Raw genomic sequence first — 18,727 nt, forward strand, 5'->3', positions numbered from 1 at the left:
CTCCTGGAGCATCAGTATAAACAATTTTAGTTGATGTAATGTTTCTCATTTCCGTCTTGCACAATACAAATGAAAATCCTATTTCCTGATTAACCTAGTTTCACAGCTATTGAAATACAAAAAGGCAAAACAATGCCCCTTATTGGCCAAAGAGGATCAAATAAAGGTAGCTACAGATCAATGAACTGAATTACCTCGCTTATTTCAGGAATAAATTTTAAAAGTAGCCAGAGCTCAGTGAGAATGACAGAATAAATCTACCATGCGGTAGATTTCAAAAATAGTCCAAATAACCGTACAATTTTATGACTGTGATTCACGAGGGATTGTTACATTTGTCGCATGTTATAAAGTGACCAATAATCAGTTGGTGAACTCCTATTTGCTTTTTTAAAAATTCGTTCATGCACTTGGGCGTAAATTGCCTATCCCTATTGCCCTCGAGGGGGCAGTAAGAGTCAACCACATTGCTGTGGGTCTGGAGTCACATGTAGGTCAGCCCAGGTAAGGATATTTCCTCCCTAAAGGACATCAGTTTTTACGACAATCAACAATGGTTTCGTGGTTGTCATTAGACTTTTAATTCCAGATTTTTATTGAATTCAAATTTCACCATTTGCAGAGGTGGGATTCGAACCCGGGTCCCCAGAGCATTACCCTGGGTTTCTGGTTTACGAGTCCAGTGACAATACCACTAAGCCACCGCCTCTTCCTTGCTGATGTCTATAATCTTGTGGCCCACTACCAGGATAACATGTGACAACCATGCATCATTTTATAACATGCCTGTACTCATCCAGTCAGGCAAAAGCATTAAAACTGCAACAATGTCATTATCAGTGACAACACTTTAGGCAGTGGACAGATTCACTGATCTGGGTCACACCACGGCGGGGCCAAATGAGTAGTTACTGACCAAAAAAAGATTGCCCAAAGTAACATGAGCTGCTGCAATTTTTAGACAAGAAAACATGTGCATATTTTCTGGAATTAAGAGTGGGCATGTGGTATGTAGCAATATATACTCTCAACTACATGCTGATGATATAGTTTTGTACCTTTGAACTTCTGCAGGGCCTGTCAAAAGGTTATCAATATTGTTATAAATGCTGGACTTTAAGATGGGGGCTATGTTTTAAACTGTCGCCTTTAATTCAAAGTAAAATGGAGTAGCTTGGAGAAGGGTGTGTGACCACCGACAAATCCTGTCCAGGAACAAGCTTACGTGACCTCGTACTAAATCGGTTCCGAGACAAACCCATGTGACCTGCTTGTTAGACAAACTCAAATTGAAACTTGTTGAAAGTAAGGTGCAAATTTTAATACCTGAACCCAAAGGAGGTGCAGGTGGTCCTGCTGCACACATACGGAGTCAGTCAGACACAGATACCTGGAGACAAAGACCTACAACAGGTGCTGCTATGCCCAGAAGAAAAGGAATGTTTTTGTATTGACCATTAGAGTGCTGGCGAGGACAGGTTCCCAGTTCAAAGAAATAAGGCTTGTGGAGAGTGAAAGACCAAGGAGTTACTCAATGACTACTGGATTGAGTGAAGGGATTTTGTTTAAAAGGAAAAAAATTGTGACCTACCATCTTACGTGAAGGTAAGGACTGAAATGGTGTTCGGCATGCTTTGAGGACATCTATGCCAAACCCGTAACATCCATTGTGCCCAGAGGACAAAGAACAAACAAAGAACAAAGAAATGTACAGCACAGGAACAGGCCCTTCGGCCCTCCAAGCCCGTGCCGACCATGCTGCCCGACTAAACTACAATCTTCTACACTTCCTGGGTCCGTATCCCTCTATTCCCATCCTATTCATGTATTTGTCAAGATGCCCCTTAAATGTCACTATTGTCCCTGCTTCCACCACCTCCTCCGGTAGAGAGTTCCAGGCACCCACTACCCTCTGCGTAAAAAACTTGCCTCGTACATCTACTCTAAACCTTGCCCCTCTCACCTTAAAGCTATGCCCCCTAGTAATTGACCCCTCTACCCTGGGGAAAAGCCTCTGACTATCCACTCTGTCTATGCCCCTCATAATTTTGTATACCTCTATCAGGTCTCCCCTCAACCTCCTTCGTTCCAGTGAGAACAAACCGAGTTTATTCAACCGCTCCTCATAGCCCTACATACCAGGCAACATTCTGGTAAATCTCTTCTGCACCCTCTACATCCTTCTGGTAGTGTGGCGACCAGAATTGAACACTATACTCCAAGTGTGGCCTAACTAAGGTTCTATACAGCTGCAACATGACTTGCCAATTCTTATACTCAATGCCCCGGCCAATGAAGGCAAGCATGCCGTATGCCTTCTTGACTACCTTCTCCACCTGTGTTGCCCCTTTCAATGACCTGTGGACCTGTACTCCTAGATCTCTTTGACTTTCAATACTCTTGAGGGTTCTACCATTCACTGTATATTCCCTACCTGCATTAGACCTTCCAAAATGCATTACCTCACATTTGTCCGGATTAAACTCCATCTGCCATCTCTCCGCCTAAGTCTCCAAACAATCTAAATCCTGCTGTATCCTCCGACAGTCCTCATCGCTATCCCCAATTCCACCAACCTTTGTGTCGTCTGCAAACTTACTAATCAGACCAGTTACATTTTCCTCCAAATCATTTATATATACTACAAAGAGCAAAGGTCCCAGCACTGATCCCTGTGGAACACCACTGGTCACAGCCCTCCAATGAGAAAAGCATCCTTCCATTGCTACTCTGCCTTCTATGGCCTAGCCAGTTCTGTATCCACCTTGCCAGCTCATCCCTGATCCCGTGTGACTTCACCTTTTGTACTAGTCTACCATGAGGGACCTTGTCAAAGGCCTTACTGAAGTCCATATAGACAACATCCACTGCCCTACCTGCATCAATCATCTTAGTGACCTCCTCGAAAAACTCTATCAAGTTAGTGAGACACGACCTCCCCTTCACATAACCGTGCTGCCTCTCACTAATACGTCCATTTGCTTCCAAATGGGAGTAGATCCTGTCTCAAAGAATTCTCTCCAGTAATTTCCCTACCACTGAAGTAAGGCTCACCGGCCTGTAGTTCCCGGGATTATCCTTGCTACCCTTCTTAAACAGAGGAACAACATTGGCTATTCTCCAGTCCTCCAGGACATCCCCTGAAGACAGCGAGGATCCAAAGATTTCTGTCAAGGCCTCAGCAATTTCCTCTCCAGCCTCCTTCAGTATTCTGGGGTAGATCCCATCAGGGCCTGGGGACTTATCTACCTTAATATTTTTTAAGACACCCAACACCTCGTCTTTTTGGATCTCAATGTGACCCAGGCTATCTACACACCCTTCTCCAGACTCAACATCTAACAATTTCTTCTCTTTGGTGAATACTGATGCAAAGTATTCATTTAGTACCTCGCCCATTTCCTCTGGCTCCACACATAGATTCCCTTGCCTATCCTTCAGTGGGCCAACCCTTTCCCTGGCTACCCTCTTGCCTTTTATGTACATGTAAAAAGCCTTGGGATTTTCCTTAACCCTATTTGCCAATTACTTTTCATGACCCCTTCTAGCCCTCCTGACTCCTTGCTTAAGTTCCTTCCTACTTTCCTTATATTCCACACAGGCTTTGTCTGTTCCCAGCCTTTTTGCCCTGACAAATGCCTCCTTTTTCTTTTTGACGAGGCCTACAATATCTCTCGTCATCCAAGGTTCCCGAAAATTGCCGTATTTATCCTTCTTCCTCACAGGAACATGCCGGTCCTGAATTCCTTTCAACTGCCACTTGAAAGCCTCCCACATGTCAGATGTTGATTTGCCCTCAAACATCCGCCCACAATCTATGTTCTTCAGTTCCCGCCTAATATTGTTATAATTAGCCTTCCCCCAATTTAGCACATTCATCCTAGGACCACTCTTATCCTTGTCCACCAGTACTTTAAAACTTACTGAATTGTGGTCACTGTTACCGAAATGCTCCCCTACTGAATCATCTACCACCTGGCCGGGCTCATTCCCCAATACCAGGTCCAGTACCGCCCCTTCCCTAGTTGGACTGTCTACATATTGTTTTAAGAAGCCCTCCTGGATGCTCCTTACAAACTCCGCCCCGTCTAAGCCCCTGGCACTAAGTGAGTCCCAGTCAATATTGGGGAAGTTGAAGTCTCCCATCACCACAACCCTGTTGTTTTTACTCTTTTCCAAAATCTGTCTACCTATCTGCTCCTCTATCTCCCGCTGGCTGTTGGGAGGCCTGTAGTAAACCCCCAACATTGTGACTGCACCCTTCTTATTCCTGATCTCTACCCATATAGCCTCACTGCCCTCTGAGGTGTCCTCTCGCAGTACAGCTGTGATATTCTCCCGAACCAGTAGCGCAACTCCACCTCCCCTTTTACATCCCCCTCTATCCCGCCTGAAACATCTAAATCCTGGAACTTTTAGCTGCCAATCCTGCCCTTCCCTCAACCAGGTCTCTGTAATGGCAACAACATCATAGTTCCAAGTACTAATCCAAGCTCTAAGTTCATCTGCTTTACCCGTAATACTTCTTGCATTAAAACATATGCACTTCAGGCCACCAGACCCGCTGTGTTCAGCAACTTCTCCCTGTCTGCTCTGCCTCAGAGCCACACTGTCCCTATTCCCTAGTTCTCCCTCAATGCTCTCACCTTCTGACCTATTGCTCCCGTGCCCACCCCCCTGCCATACTAGTTTAAACCCTCCCGTGTGACACTAGCAAACCTTGCGGCCAGGATATTTATGCAACTGCAAACCAACAATGGCAATATGAACTACCAGTTCTGTGGACATCTATGCCAATCTTACATTGAACTCTTCAATCATAAGAGGACCCGCAGAAGACAATAACTTACTTATAGTTTGGACATACTTGAAAAACAAGGGATCAACCACCACATTCAACTGGTGAGATCGGAAACACACTGCCTGGAGATTTGGAGTGTAATTATTTATACCTCTGCTTTGTTATATTGCCATCTTCAAATAATATAATATATATAATTGTGCAAACAAAAAATCCTTTAAAAGGATTGCGTAAAACAATGATCTTCAAATATAATCAGCTTTATTGTATAGTAAAATAGTTTATACATTGTTAAAAAAAAAAAAAAAAATCATTTTTATACAATCTCCATAGGTCATTTTTCAATAAATACACAGAATCTCACACTCATGACAAAGAAAATGTACAATATGTTTACAGTGCATCAGGTTATAGGAATATTGGTCCGATCGGAAAAGGCACTATCCTCCAGGAAGGTCTTTGGGGAGCAGCAACAAGAACCAATCCATCACTAGGCTCCACAGAACGTGAAAGCAGCACTATTTAGAAACTCGGTAGCATCACAGAACTGAACGATATTTACATGCAAACATAATCCAGACCGCACAGGCAGACTCAGGATATGGATACACTCTCACACGGACAGCCAGTCGGACCTGGTCCCCTCGACAGCAAATTATTTCCTCACAGAATGGAGATCTAAAATGGAAAACAATTAAAACAGGAGTTAATACCTAGGGCTCAGAGGCACACTCAAATCAAATGATCGTGGGTTGAAGACCCACTCCTGAGACTTGAGCACAAAATCTAGGCTGACACTGGAGTTACACAATTAAATAAAAAGCAACGGACCACAAAATCTCTGTAAAAAACTCAAGTTCGCCAATGTCCTTTAGGGAGGGACGTGTGTCACTGTTAATGTGGTCTGGCCTACATGTGACTCCAGACCCACTGGAATATGGTTGACCCCAGACCTTCTGAAATGGCCCAGCAAGCTATTCAGTTGTACTCAAGTTAGGGATGGGTAATAAATGCTGACCTTGTCAGCAATCTCCCATCCCATAAACAAATTACAAAAAGTAATGAGGGAGTGCTGCACTGGTGGAGGTGCCATTGTTCAGATAAGATGTTAAAACAAGGCTCTTTCAGGTGGATATAAAATATCCCATGGCATTATTCCGAAGACAAACAGGCAAGTTCTGCCCAACATATCTCACAATCAGCAGCATTAATCGGAGAATGTCTTGTCATAATCCCCTGGTTGTTTGTGGAAGTTACTGTTCACAAGCTGGCTGCCCTGTTTTCTATATTAACAGTGACAACACTTCATTGGCTGTAAATTGCATTGGGATGTCCTTATTATGAAAAGAGTTTTAGAAATGCAAGCTTTTTAAAAGATGATTTTAAAAAGGCAACCCATCCAAAAAATCATTTTCCTCAATATAAAGTCCATCTATTCAGTGATTCAGTGATGTTTATTTATACTTTTGGCTGAAGATGTAATTTCCTCTTGTTCAAGTTTAGAACTTAAGCTACTTAAAATGTTAAGTTGGCAATAACTCCAGAGTGAAAGGAGCCCCAGTGTACTGTTCTTTAGACAACATCGCAACAGCTTCCAATTCACAGCCTGTCAGAACAGATTGATACAACTAATATGCAAAGATCTGGCAATAGTCATGGGAATTACGATCTTCAGAATTTTTTTTTTGGGGGGGGGGGGGAAGGAGAGGAGGAGTGATAAAACACAGCATCCTCACAGCATGAATCAATCATTGTTACACTTTGTATACATCTGGCTCTTCATACACATCACATTTCAAACAATATACTGACTTATAACCTCTGGTTGGATTGCTCATGTTAAAGTCTAGGATTCATCTTCATGAACATCTTAAAGTAAGTTAAACCCTCTTATCCAAATTGCCATAGTCCAGAGACTAGACACCAACATTCCCTCTCGTGTATTGTCAACAGTGCAGGCAATTTAATTAAGAACATGACCCTTTTAGGTTTTACACATCACTCCCCGTGTTGGCAGGGGTCTTACCCTCACAACCCAAAAAGATGTACAGGATGGATGAATTGGTCACGCTAAATCGCTCCTTAATTGGGAAAAAAAAGAATTGGATACTCTATAAAAAGGTTTTTCACATCTCTGTGCACATGTGGAAATTTAAAGGATTCTCCAATGCCTTCACACACTTACAAAGAACAAAGAAATGTACAGCACAGGAACAGGCCCTTCGGCCCTCCAAGCCCGTGCTGACCATACTGCCCGACTAAACTACAATCTTCTACACTTCCTGGGTCCGTATCCTTCTATTCCCATCCTATTCATATATTTGTCAAGATGCCCCTTAAATGTCCCTATCGTCCCTGCTTCCACTACCTCCTCCGGTAGCGAGTTCCAGGTACCCACTACCCTCTGCGTAAAAAACTTGCCTCGTACATCTACTCTAAACCTTGCCCCTCTCACCTTAAACCTATGCCCCCTAGTAATTGACCCCTCTACCCTGGGGAAAAGCCTCTGACTATCCACTCTGTCTATGCCCCTCATAATTTTGTATACCTCTATCAGGTCGCCCCTCAACCTCCTTCGTTCCAGTGAGAACAAACCGAGTTTATTCAACCGCTCCTCATAGCTTATGCCCTCCATACCAGGCAACATTCTGGTAAATCTCTTCTGCACCCTCTCTAAAGCCTCCACATCCTTCTGGTAGTGTGGCGACCAGAATTGAACACTATACTCCAAGTGTGGCCTAACTAAGGTTCTATACAGCTGCAACATGACTTGCCAATTCTTATACTCAATGCCCCGGCCAATGAAGGCAAGCATGCCGTATGCCTTCTTGACTACCTTCTCCACCTGTGTTGCCCCTTTCAATGACCTGTGGACCTGTACTCCTAGATCTCTTTGACTTTCAATACTCTTGAGGGTTCTACCATTCACTGTATATTCCCTACCTGCATTAGACCTTCCAAAATGCATTACCTCACATTTGTCCTGAAGTGCGATGCCCAGGATGGGAAGCAATACTAGAGTCGAGGCGGAACTAGAGCCTTATGCAAGTTCAACATAAACTCTTTGCTCTTGTACTCTATGACCCTATTAATAAATCCGAGGATAACAAATGCTTTATTCACCATGTTCTGCGCCTGTCTTGCCACCTTCAATGACTTCTAGACATCCAGGATCCCTTTGCTCCTGCACACCCTTTAGATTGTACCACTGGTTTTATATTGTCTTACAATCATAGAATGCCTACAGTGCAGGAATCCACTTGGCCCATCAAGCCTGCACCAACTCTCTGAAAGAGCACCTTACCTCAGCTCGCTCCCCCACCCTATCACCGCAGCCCCATCCAACCTACACATTTTAAAACACTATTAGGGCAATTTTACCATGGCCAACCCACCTAACCTGCACATCTTGAACTGTGGGGGGATACCAGAGCACCAGACATGGGAGGGGGGTAGGTGTAGACTCCACACAGACAGTCACCCAAGGCCAGAACTGAACCTGGATCTGTGGCACTGAGGCAGCAGTGCTAACCTCTGTGCCACCGTCTTTCAGTGCTCTTCCTACCAAAATGAATCACTTTACATTTCTTGGCATTGAACTTCATCTGCCATCTGTTCTGTCCACCCATTCCACCAACTTATCTCTTATCTTTTTGAAGTTTTACACTATCCTTCACAGTTCATAATGCTTTTAAGTGTCATATTATTCAAAAATTTTGAAACTGTTCCCTGCACACCAAGATCTACATCATTAAAATATATCAGGAAAAGCAGGAGCCCCAATACTGACCCCTGAGGAACTCCACTACAAACCTTCCTCCAGCACAAAAAACATCCATTAACTACTCTCGATTTCCTGTCACTCAGCCAATTTTGTATCCACATTGCTACAGTCTCTTTTGTTCCATGAGCTACAACTTTACTCATAAGTCTGTTGTGTGGCACTGTATCAAATGCTTTCTGCCGACTTCAGAATTTTAATCAGATAGGACAAAGCGCTCTCAGCCAACCAGCATGTTTGATACTGGTTGACTGGGTTTCCTGGGCTAAGCCTATCAATTAGGCTGACCTCCGGGTATTGAGCTGGTCAGGGTTAAAAGTCTCACACTGCATGTGGGTTTCTTGTGTGCTACCAGATCCCAATCTCTGCTACTCCCAACAGTCAATAATTAAAAACTGCCCCACACAAAATGCTCTCCATCTTGTCATTCTATCAGTAGGGGTGCAACTTGGAGTCAAGGTATGCCCCCAGGGAGAAAACAATTAGAGTACTTGGATATTGCTCTAAAGCCCGTCTGAAGGAAGAAAGCAAATTACTTCTTAACAGTATGGATGACAGAAAGCTAATTTAATTCAACCAAGTTAAAAGCAGGTCTTCACTCTGGAGCTTCCCTTTCATGGTGATTGAGTTGCAGATTCTCAATGGGTTAGCATTAAGTCATTGGAGAAAAGGATCAGCAACAGTTTCAGACCTTTAAATTTCACTGCCTTTTCATCAAATGTGTTGAATTGTGATCCACTTGTACTTTACCAGTGTACAAAACCTTAATGTATTGCAATATAACTCTGCTGTTTATGCATTAGAGTTGTGTAATCTACCCTCCCTGCGTGCACACACACACAAAAAAAAAAATCACACTTTGTGGAGATGGCCAGGAATATATTTTTACCGTAAACATGTTGCAAATGCTCTCCTCGGATTTCGATGCACAAAGTGAATAGGGAAGCCTTTAAAGGTATGTCCATCAGGCACTGCTCTTTTGATAGCATCCTGAAACTCTTCATTGCCTGCAGACACTCCAGTTGTGCGTTCAATCTCGTACGCAGCAAGTGCTGGTGAGAGCAGGTAAGACAGATGGTCATCCCAGACAGTGTTCAGATTGAGGTCCTATTGTATTAGAAAACATTACAGCAAGAGGTTACAGGGGAAGCCAGATAGCAAGTAATAACACCTCAACTATTGATTAAAATCTCAATATAATACATCCTATATTAACCTGAAAAATCTATGGTATATACTCTATGAGATGTGGTTATTCATGAAGGTCAGGCCTTCTCAACCGTGCCCCTCTCTGGAGGCGTGGTGATCCTCAGGTTAAATCACCACCAGTCAGCTCTCTACCACAAAGGGACTCGGCACTCTACACCAGCATCCCCCATGACGACGGCATTGCTGCAACAGCCTCAGTACTCAACACCGACAACTGCCAATCTCCAGACGCAATTCTGTAACTCATCCGCTTCATTCTGGATCACAACACCTTCGACAACAAGTTCTTCATCCAGACGCACGGAACAGCCATGGGGACCAAATTCGCACCCCAATACGCCAACATCTTCATGCACAAGTTTGAACAGGACCTACTCACCGCACAGGACCTTCAACCGACGTTATACACCAGATACATCGATGACATTTTTTTCCTTTGGACCCACGGCGAAGAATCACTGAAACGACTACACGATGACATTAATAAGTTCCATCCAACCATCAGACTCACCATGGACTACTCTCCAAAATCAGTTGCATTCTTGGACACACTCGTCTCCATCAAGGACGGTCACCTCAGCACTTCGCTTTACCGGAAACCCACGGATAACCTCATGATGCTCCACTTCTCCAGCTTCCACCCTAAACACATTAAAGAAGCCATCCCCTATGGACAAGCGCTCCGTATACACAGGATCTGCTCAGACGAGGAGGAGCGTAACAGACATCTACAGACGTTGAAAGATGCCCTCGTACGAACGGGATATGGCACTTGACTCATCGAGCGACAGTTCCAACACGCCACAGCGAAAAACCGCACCGACCTCCTCAGAAGACAAACATGGGACACAACCGACAGAATACCCTTCGTCGTCCAGTACTTCCCCGGAGCGGAGAAACTACGTCATCTTCTTCACAGCCTTTAACATGTCATTGATGACGATGAACATCTTGCCAAGGTCATCCCCACACCCCCACTACTTGCCTTCAAACAACCGCGCAACCTCAAACGAACCATTGTTTGCAGCAAACTACCCAGTCTTCAGAACAGTGACCACGACACCACACAACCCTGCCATGGCAATCTCTGCAAGACGTGCCAGATCATCGACATGGATATCACTATTACACGTGAGAACACAACCCACCAGGTACGCGGTACATACTCGTGCGACTCGGCCAATGTTGTCTACCTCATACGCTGCAGGAAAGGATGTCCCGAAGCGTGGTACATTGGCGAGACCATGCAGACGCTGCGACAACGAATGAACGGCCATCGCGCAACAATCACCAGGCAGGAATGTTCCCTTCCAGTCGGGGAACACTTCAGCAGTCAAGGGCATTCAGCCTCTGATCTCCGGGTAAGCGTTCTCCAAGGCGGCCTTCAGGACGCGCGACAACGCAGAATCGCCGAGCAGAAACTTATAGCCAAGTTCCGCACACATGAGTGCGGCCTCAACCGGGACCTGGGATTCATGTCGCATTACATTCATCCCCCACCATCTGGCCTGCAAAATCCTACCAACTGTCCTGGCTTGATACAATTCACACCTCTTTAACCTGGGGTTACCCCATCTCTGGATCTGTAAAGATTTAATCACCTGCTAATGCTCGCATTCCAAGCATTGTTAGGCATCTTTGAATCTGTCTATATATGTGTTTCTGGAACAGACCTCTTCATTCACCTGAGGAAGGAGCAGCGCTCCGAAAGCTAGTGACATCGAAACAAACCTGTTGGACTTTAACCTGGTGTTGTAAGACTTCGTACTGTGCTCACCCCAGTCCAACGCCGGCATCTCCACATCATACCACAAAGGGGAAAGCAGCCTATGGTCATCTAGGACTAAGGCAACTTTACCTTTATGATATGTGGATATATGATTAAACATTATGGTATCAAAAAGTTTTTTTATTATCTCAGCATTATTACAGAAATATGAAAAGTCACAATAACAAATTATTCCACTAATCTTTCCGAATGTTGCACGTTGTATTGCACAGTAACTTCACAGGGTTTACAACAGAGCACAGTATGACACAGCTAAAGCAACAAGATGATAGGAAATGAAGTCTATATAATGGCACTTTCTGTCTCTCATCCCGAATAAAGAAGGTTTGTCTTCTTTATGCCAAGTGTAGAGACGTCAGAGATAGAGGAGCAGATAGGTAGACAGATTTTGGAAAGCAGTAAAAACAACAGGGTTGTTGTGATGGGATACTTCAACTTCTCCAATATTGACTGCGACTCACTTAGTGCTAGGGGCTTGGATGGGGCAGAGTTTGTAAGGAACATCCAGGAGGGCTTCTTAAAACAATATGCAGATAGTCCAACTAGGGAAGGGGCTGTACTGGACCTGGTATTGGGAATGAGCCCGGCCAGGTGGTAGAAGTTTCAGTAGGGGAGCATTTCGGGAACAGTGACCACAATTCAGTAAGTTTTAAAGTGCTGGTGGACAAGATAAGAGTGGTCCTCGGGTGAATGTGCTAAATTGGGGGAAGGCTAATTATAACAATATCAGGTGGTAACTAAAGAACCTAGATTGGGGGCAGATGTTTGAGGGTAAATCAGCATCTGACATGTGGGAGGCTTTCAAATGTCAGTTGAAAGGAATTCAGGACCAGCATGTTCCTGTGCGGAAGGATAAATACGGCAAATTTCAGGAACCTTGGATAACGAGATATTGTAGGCCTCGTCAAAAAGAAAAAGGAGCCGATGGCAGTGCTGGAGTGGTTTGGGATTGGACCAAGGTTTGTGAACTGCGTAAAGCTATTATATTTCATTCATTTCATTTCATTCATATATAAGGAACCGAAGGAGAGTGTCCGCACAAATAATATCAGTTCGATATACTTTTCTCTCCACCGTGGGACGAGACAGGGATGTCCTATGTCCTCCCTGCTATTTGCACTTGCGATTGAGCCGTGGCCATCGCATTGAGAAGTTCTGGAGCATGGAAAGGAATAGTGCGGGGTGGATAGAGCATAGGGTGTCCTTATATGCCGACGACTTGCTGCTGTATGTGTCGGAGCCGAGTGCCTCGATAGGAGGAATATTGGAGCTACTGCGGGTATATGGGTCTTTCTCGGGGTACAAGTTGAACCTGGACAAGAGCGAGTACTTTTTGGTGTCTCGGCCGGGGGTGGGGGGGCTGCTATTCCGTAGAGCAGGGCCTAATTTTAGGTATCTGGGGGTGCAGGTTGCCCGGGAGTGGAGGAGGCTTCGCAGGTACAACATCACTAGTTTGGTGGGGAGAGTGAAAGCCGATCCGGCAAGGTGGGATGGCCTTCCTCTGTCACTGGCGGGTCGGGTACAGGCGGTTAAAATGAATGTGTTGCCGCGATTCTGGTTTATTTTTCAATGCCTAACGATTTTCCTGCCAAAGTCTTTTTTCAGGGAGATTGAGGGAAGGATGACCTCATTCATATGGGGAGAGAAGGTGGCCAGAGTGAGAAAGGTGCTGCTACAGAGGGGAAGGCAGGCAGGGGGTTTGGGTCTCCCGAACCTGTTGTACTACTACTGGGCGGCAAATGTGGAGAAAATGCGGAGCTGGGTCAGAGGGGTTGATTCTCAGTGGGTCAGAATGGAGGAGAATTTGTGCAGGGGGTCGGGGCTGAAGGCACTTGCAACAGCGCCGCTCCCGATAGCTCCAGGGAAATATTCAGGGAGTCCGGTTATAATAGCTTCATTGAACAGGATTTGTTAAAGGGAGGCAACCGAATACCAATATACGGAGGTTGTTAGGGGTGATGATGATGCCCCCACCGGAGGGGGAGGCGGAGATAGTGGTGGCTATGGATGCAGAGAAGGCATTTGATAGAGTGGAGTGGGACTATCTGTGGGAGGTACTGAAGAGATTTGGATTTGGAGAGGGGTTCATTAGATGGGTTCGGCTCCTATACGGGGCCCCGGTGGCAAGTGTGATTACGAACAGGCAACGATCCGACTACATAAGGGCACAAGACAGGGGTGCCCCCTGTCCCCGTTACTGTTTGCGTTGGCAATTGAGCCATTGGCCATAGCGCTGAGGGGCTCCAGGAAGTGGAGAGGGGTACTTAGAGGAGGAGAAGAACATCGGGTGTCATTATACGCGGATGATCTGCTGTTATATGTCGCGGACCCAGTGGAGGGGATGCCTGAGATAATGCAGACACTCAGGGAGTTTGGAGAGTTTTCGGGATACAAACTGAATATGGGGAAGAATTAACTGTTTGTGATGCACCCTGGGGAACAGGGCAGGGGAATAGACGAGCTGCTGCTGAGGAGGGTAACAAGAGATTTCCGGTATTTAGGGATCCAGGTGGCCAGGGACTGGGGAACCTTGCATAAGCTTAAGTTGGCGCGACTGGTAGTGCAGATGGAGGAGGACTTTAAGAGGTGGGATATGGTGCCCCAGTCATTGGCGGGCAGGGTGCAGGCGGTTAAAATAGTGGTCCTCCCGAGGTTTCTTTTTGTGTTTCAGTGCCTCCCCATTCGGATTACAAAGACCTTTTTTAAGAAGGTGGACAGGAGCATCATAAGCTTTGTGTGGGCCGGAAAGACCCCAAGGGTAAAGAGGGGGTTCCTGCAGCGCAGTAGAGATAGAGGGGGATTGGCACTGCCGAGTCTGAGTGATTATTATTGGGCTGCTAACATGTCTATGATATGTAAGTGGATGAGGGAAGAAGGAGCGGCGTGGAAAAGGCTGGAGATGGCGTCCTGTAGGGGAACTAGCTTAAAAGCACTGGCAACGGCGCCCCTGCCGTTCTCCCCGAAAAGGTACACCACAAACCCAGTGGTGGTGGCGACTCTGAAGGTTTGGGGGCAGTGGAGACGACATAGGGGAGTGACGGGGGCCTCAGTGTGGTCCCCGATAAGGAACAGCCACAGGTTCGTCCTGGGAAGGATAGACGGGGGATTTCAATCTTGGCAGCGAGCAGGAATTGCGAAACTGAAGGACTTGTTCTTGGACGGGACGTTCGTGAGTCTGGGAGCACTAACAGAAAAATACGGGTTGCCACCTGGGAATGCATTTCGTTATATGCAAGTGAGGGCATTTGTGAGGCAACAGATAAGGGAATTTCCGCAGCTCCCGGCGCAAGGGATCCAGGACAGAGCGATTTCGGGGGCATGGGTGGGTGACGGTAAGGTGTCCGATATATACAGGGAAATGAGAGACGAGGGGGAGACGATGATAGAGGAACTGAAAGGAAAATGGGAGGAGGAGCTGGGGGAAGAGATTGAGGAGGGGCTGTGGGCAGATGCCCTAAATAGGGTAAATTCCTCGTCCTCGTGTGCCAGGCTCAGCCTGATCCAATTCAAGGTACTACACAGGGCGCATATGACGGGAGCAAGATTGAGCAGGTTTTTTGGGGTGGAGGATAGGTGCGGGAGGTGCGCGGGAAGCCCTGCGAACCACACCCACATGTTTTGGTCATGTCCGGTATTGCACGGGTTCTGGGTGGGTGTGGCAAAAGTGATTTCAAAGGTGGTGGGGGTCCGGGTTGAACCAAGCTGGGGGTTGGCTATATTCGGGGTTGCAGATGAGCCGGGAGTGCAGGAGGCGAGAGAGGCCAATGTTTTGGCCTGTGCGTCCCTAGTAGCCCGGCGAAGGATTCTACTTATGTGGAAAGAAGCTAAACCCTCGGGCGTGGAGGCCTGGATAAACGACATGGCAGGGTTTATAAAATTGGAGCGGATAAAGTACGCACTAAGAGGTTCGGCTCAGGGGTTCACCAGGCGGTGGCAACTGTTCCTCGACTATCTCGCAGAACGAAACCCAGGGGGGAGGGGGAGTGCATTCGGGTCTTTGGTTTTTTTTTTGTGTGTTGTTACATAATTGTTGTTCATATTTATCTTCTCAATGTTACTATTTCTTTGTTTATTATTTGTGTTGGCACTTGCCGTTAGTTAATATATTATTTTAAAAACGATCAATGTATATACTGTTACAAAGTTGTAAAAATGGAAAATTCTTGGTTGATCGAAAAACTTTAATAAAATATATTTTAAATAAATAAATAAATAATAGCTTCATTGAAAATCTGGAGGCAGTTTCGCCAACACTTCGGGCTGGGTTTAGGGTCAAGGGAAATGCCGATTTGGGGGAACCACAGATTTGAGCCAGGGAGGTGGGATGGAAGTTTTCGGAAATGGGAAGAGAAGGGGATTAAGACGCTAAAAGATTTGTTTCTTCGGAGTCGGTTTGCAGGATTAAGGGAACTGAAAGCGAAGTATGGGCTAGAGCAGGGAGAAGTGTTTAAGCACATGCAGGTTCGGGATTTTGCCAGGAAGGAGATACAGAGCTTCCCAGAGGAACCGGCCTCCACATTGCTGGAGGAGGTGACGACGACAAGGGGACTGGAGAAGGGGGCAGTGTCAGCGGTGTACGGAGCTATTTTGGAAGAAATAAAATGAAATGAAAATCACTTATTGTCACAAGTAGGCTTCAAATGAAGTTAATGTGGAAAGCCCCTAGTCGCCACATTCCGGCGCCTGTTCGGGGAGGCTGTTACGGGAATAGGAGGATAAGGCACCACTGGAAGGGATCAAAGCAAAGTGGGAGGAAGAGCTGGGAGAGGTTATAGAGGAGGGGGTCTGGTGTGAGGTGCTCCGGAGAGTGAATGCCTCCACCTCATGTGCGAGGTTGGCGCACCTCACGAGGGTGAGGATGAGCCGATTTTTTGAAGGAGTAGAGGATGTGTGTGAGCGTTGCGCGGGGGGGGGGGGGGGCCGCAAATCACGTTCATATGTTTTGGTCCTGTCCAAAGCTAGGGGAGTACAGGAAGGAGGCGTTTGGGGTAATTTCCAAGGTGGTGCGTGTGAAACTGGACCCGGGTCCCCAGGAGGCCATATTCGGGGTGTCAGACCAGCCAGGGTTGGAAGCGGGTGCGGAGGCAGATATCATAGCCTTCGCCTCGTTGATCGCCCGAAGGCGGATCCTGCTGGGATGGAGAGCAGCCTCTCCACCCAGTGCCCTGGCGTGGCAGGGGGACCTGTTGGAATACTTGACCCTTGAGAAGGTTAAGTTCGAACGGAGGGGAAGCTCGGAGGGGTTCTACAAGTCATGGGCACTATTTATTATGCACTTTCAAGAACTGGATAACATCGAACATTAGTTGGGGGGGGGGGCTGTGTAGATTAAGGGTGACTACGGGTAATCCCTGATTCCTTTTTGTCATTTGTTTATGTAAACATGCGGGCTGATGTTTGGGGTTGGTGGGCGGATGGGATTGTTGTTATTATGGGGATTGACATATCTTGCTGATTATTGTTTATTGTTGATGGGTGTAAATGTGGGAGAAAATGTGAAAAAGGAGAATAAAAATATTTTTAAAAAGAAAAAGGAGGCATTTGTCAGGGCTAGAAGGCTGGGAACAGACGAAGCCTGTGTGGAATATAAGGAAAGTAGGAAGGAACTTAAGCAAGGAGTCAGGAAGGCTAAAAGTGGTCATTAAAAGTCATTGGCAAATAGGGTTAAGGAAAATCCCAAGGCTTTTTACACGTACATAAAAAGCAAGGGGGTAGCCAGGGAAAGGGTTGGCCCACTGAAGGATAGGCAAGGGAATCTATGTGTGGAGCCAGAGGAAATGGGCGAGGTACTAAATGAATACTTTGCATCAGTATTCACCAAAGAGAAGGAATTGGTAGATGTTGAGTCTGGAGAAGGGTGTGTAGATAGCCTGGGTCACATTGAGATCCAAAAAGACGAGATGTTGGGCGTCTTGAAAAATATTAAGGTAGATAAGTCCCCAGGGCCTGATGGGATCTACCCCAGAATACTGAAGGAGGCTGGAGAGGAAATTGCTGAGGCCTGGACAGAAATCTTTGGATCCTCATTGTCTTCAGGTGATATCCCGAAAGACTGGAGAATAGCCAATGTTGTTCCTTTGTTTAAGAAGGGTAGCAAGGATAATCTAGGGAATTACAGGCCGGTGAGCCTTACTTCAGTGGTAGGGAAATTACTGGAGAGAATTCTTCGATAGGGATCTATTCCAATTTGGAAGCAAATGGACGTATTAGTGAGAGGCAGCACGGTTTTTGTAAGGGGAGGTCTTGCCTCGCTAGCTTGATAAGAGTTTTTCGAAGAGGTCACAAAGATGATTGATGCAGGTAGGGCAGTGGATGTTGTATATATGGACTTCAGTAAGGCCTTTGACAAGGTCCCTCATGGTAGACTAGTACAAAAGGTGAAGTCTGACGGGATCAGGAGTGAGCTGGCAAGATGAATACAGAACTGGCTAGGTCATAGAAGGCAGAGAGTAGCAATGAAAGGGTGCTTTTCTGATTGGAGGGCTGTGACCAGTGGTGTTCCGCAGGGATCCGTGCTGGGACCGTTGCTGTTCGTAGTATATATAAATGATTTGGAGGAAAATGTAACTGGTCTGATTAGTAAGTTTGCAGACGACACAAAGGTTGGTGGAATTGCGGATAGCGATGAGGACTGTCAGAGGATACAGCAGGATTTAGATCATTTGGAGACTTGGGCAGAGAGATGGCAGATGGAGTTTAATCCAGACAAATGTGAGGTAGCGCATTTTGGAAGGTCTAATGCAGGTAGGGAATATACAGTGAATGACAGAACCCTCAAGAGTATTGGCAGTCAGAGAGATCTAGGTGTACAGGTCCACAGGTCACTGAAAGGGGCAACACAGGTGGAGAAGGTAGTCAAGAAGGCATATGGCATGCTTGCCTTTATTGGCCGAAGCATTGAGTATAAGAATTGGCAAGTCAGGTTGCAGCTGTATAGAACCTTGGTTAGGCCACACTTGGAGTATAGTGTTCAATTCTGGTCGCCACACTACCAGAAGGATGTGGAGGCTTTAGGGAGGGTGCAGAAGAGATTTACCAGGATGTTGCCTGGTATCGAGGGCATTAGCCATGAGGAGCGGTTGAATAAACTCGGTTTGTTCTCACTGGAACAACGGAGGTTGAGGGGTGACCTGATAGAGGTCTACAA

General features: G+C 46.1%; 1 protein-coding gene across 2 annotated transcripts in view; it reads right to left on the bottom strand.

Moving 5' to 3' along the window:
• Positions 1–5,045: 5,045 nt before the first annotated feature.
• Positions 5,046–18,727, bottom strand: part of cep76 (centrosomal protein 76) — a 53,048-nt gene continuing 39,366 nt past the window's right edge. For both annotated transcript variants that reach the window (XM_072468417.1, XM_072468418.1), the window contains 2 exons: positions 9,472–9,689; positions 5,046–5,479 (listed from right to left, as the gene is read on the bottom strand). In XM_072468417.1, the coding sequence (XP_072324518.1) occupies positions 5,341–5,479; positions 9,472–9,689 (357 nt within the window). In that variant the 3' untranslated portion in view covers positions 5,046–5,340. The remainder of the gene's footprint in view (positions 5,480–9,471; positions 9,690–18,727) is intronic.

The sequence above is a fragment of the Scyliorhinus torazame genome, chromosome 11 (assembly GCF_047496885.1).
Source record: "Scyliorhinus torazame isolate Kashiwa2021f chromosome 11, sScyTor2.1, whole genome shotgun sequence".
NCBI lineage: Eukaryota > Metazoa > Chordata > Chondrichthyes > Carcharhiniformes > Scyliorhinidae > Scyliorhinus > Scyliorhinus torazame.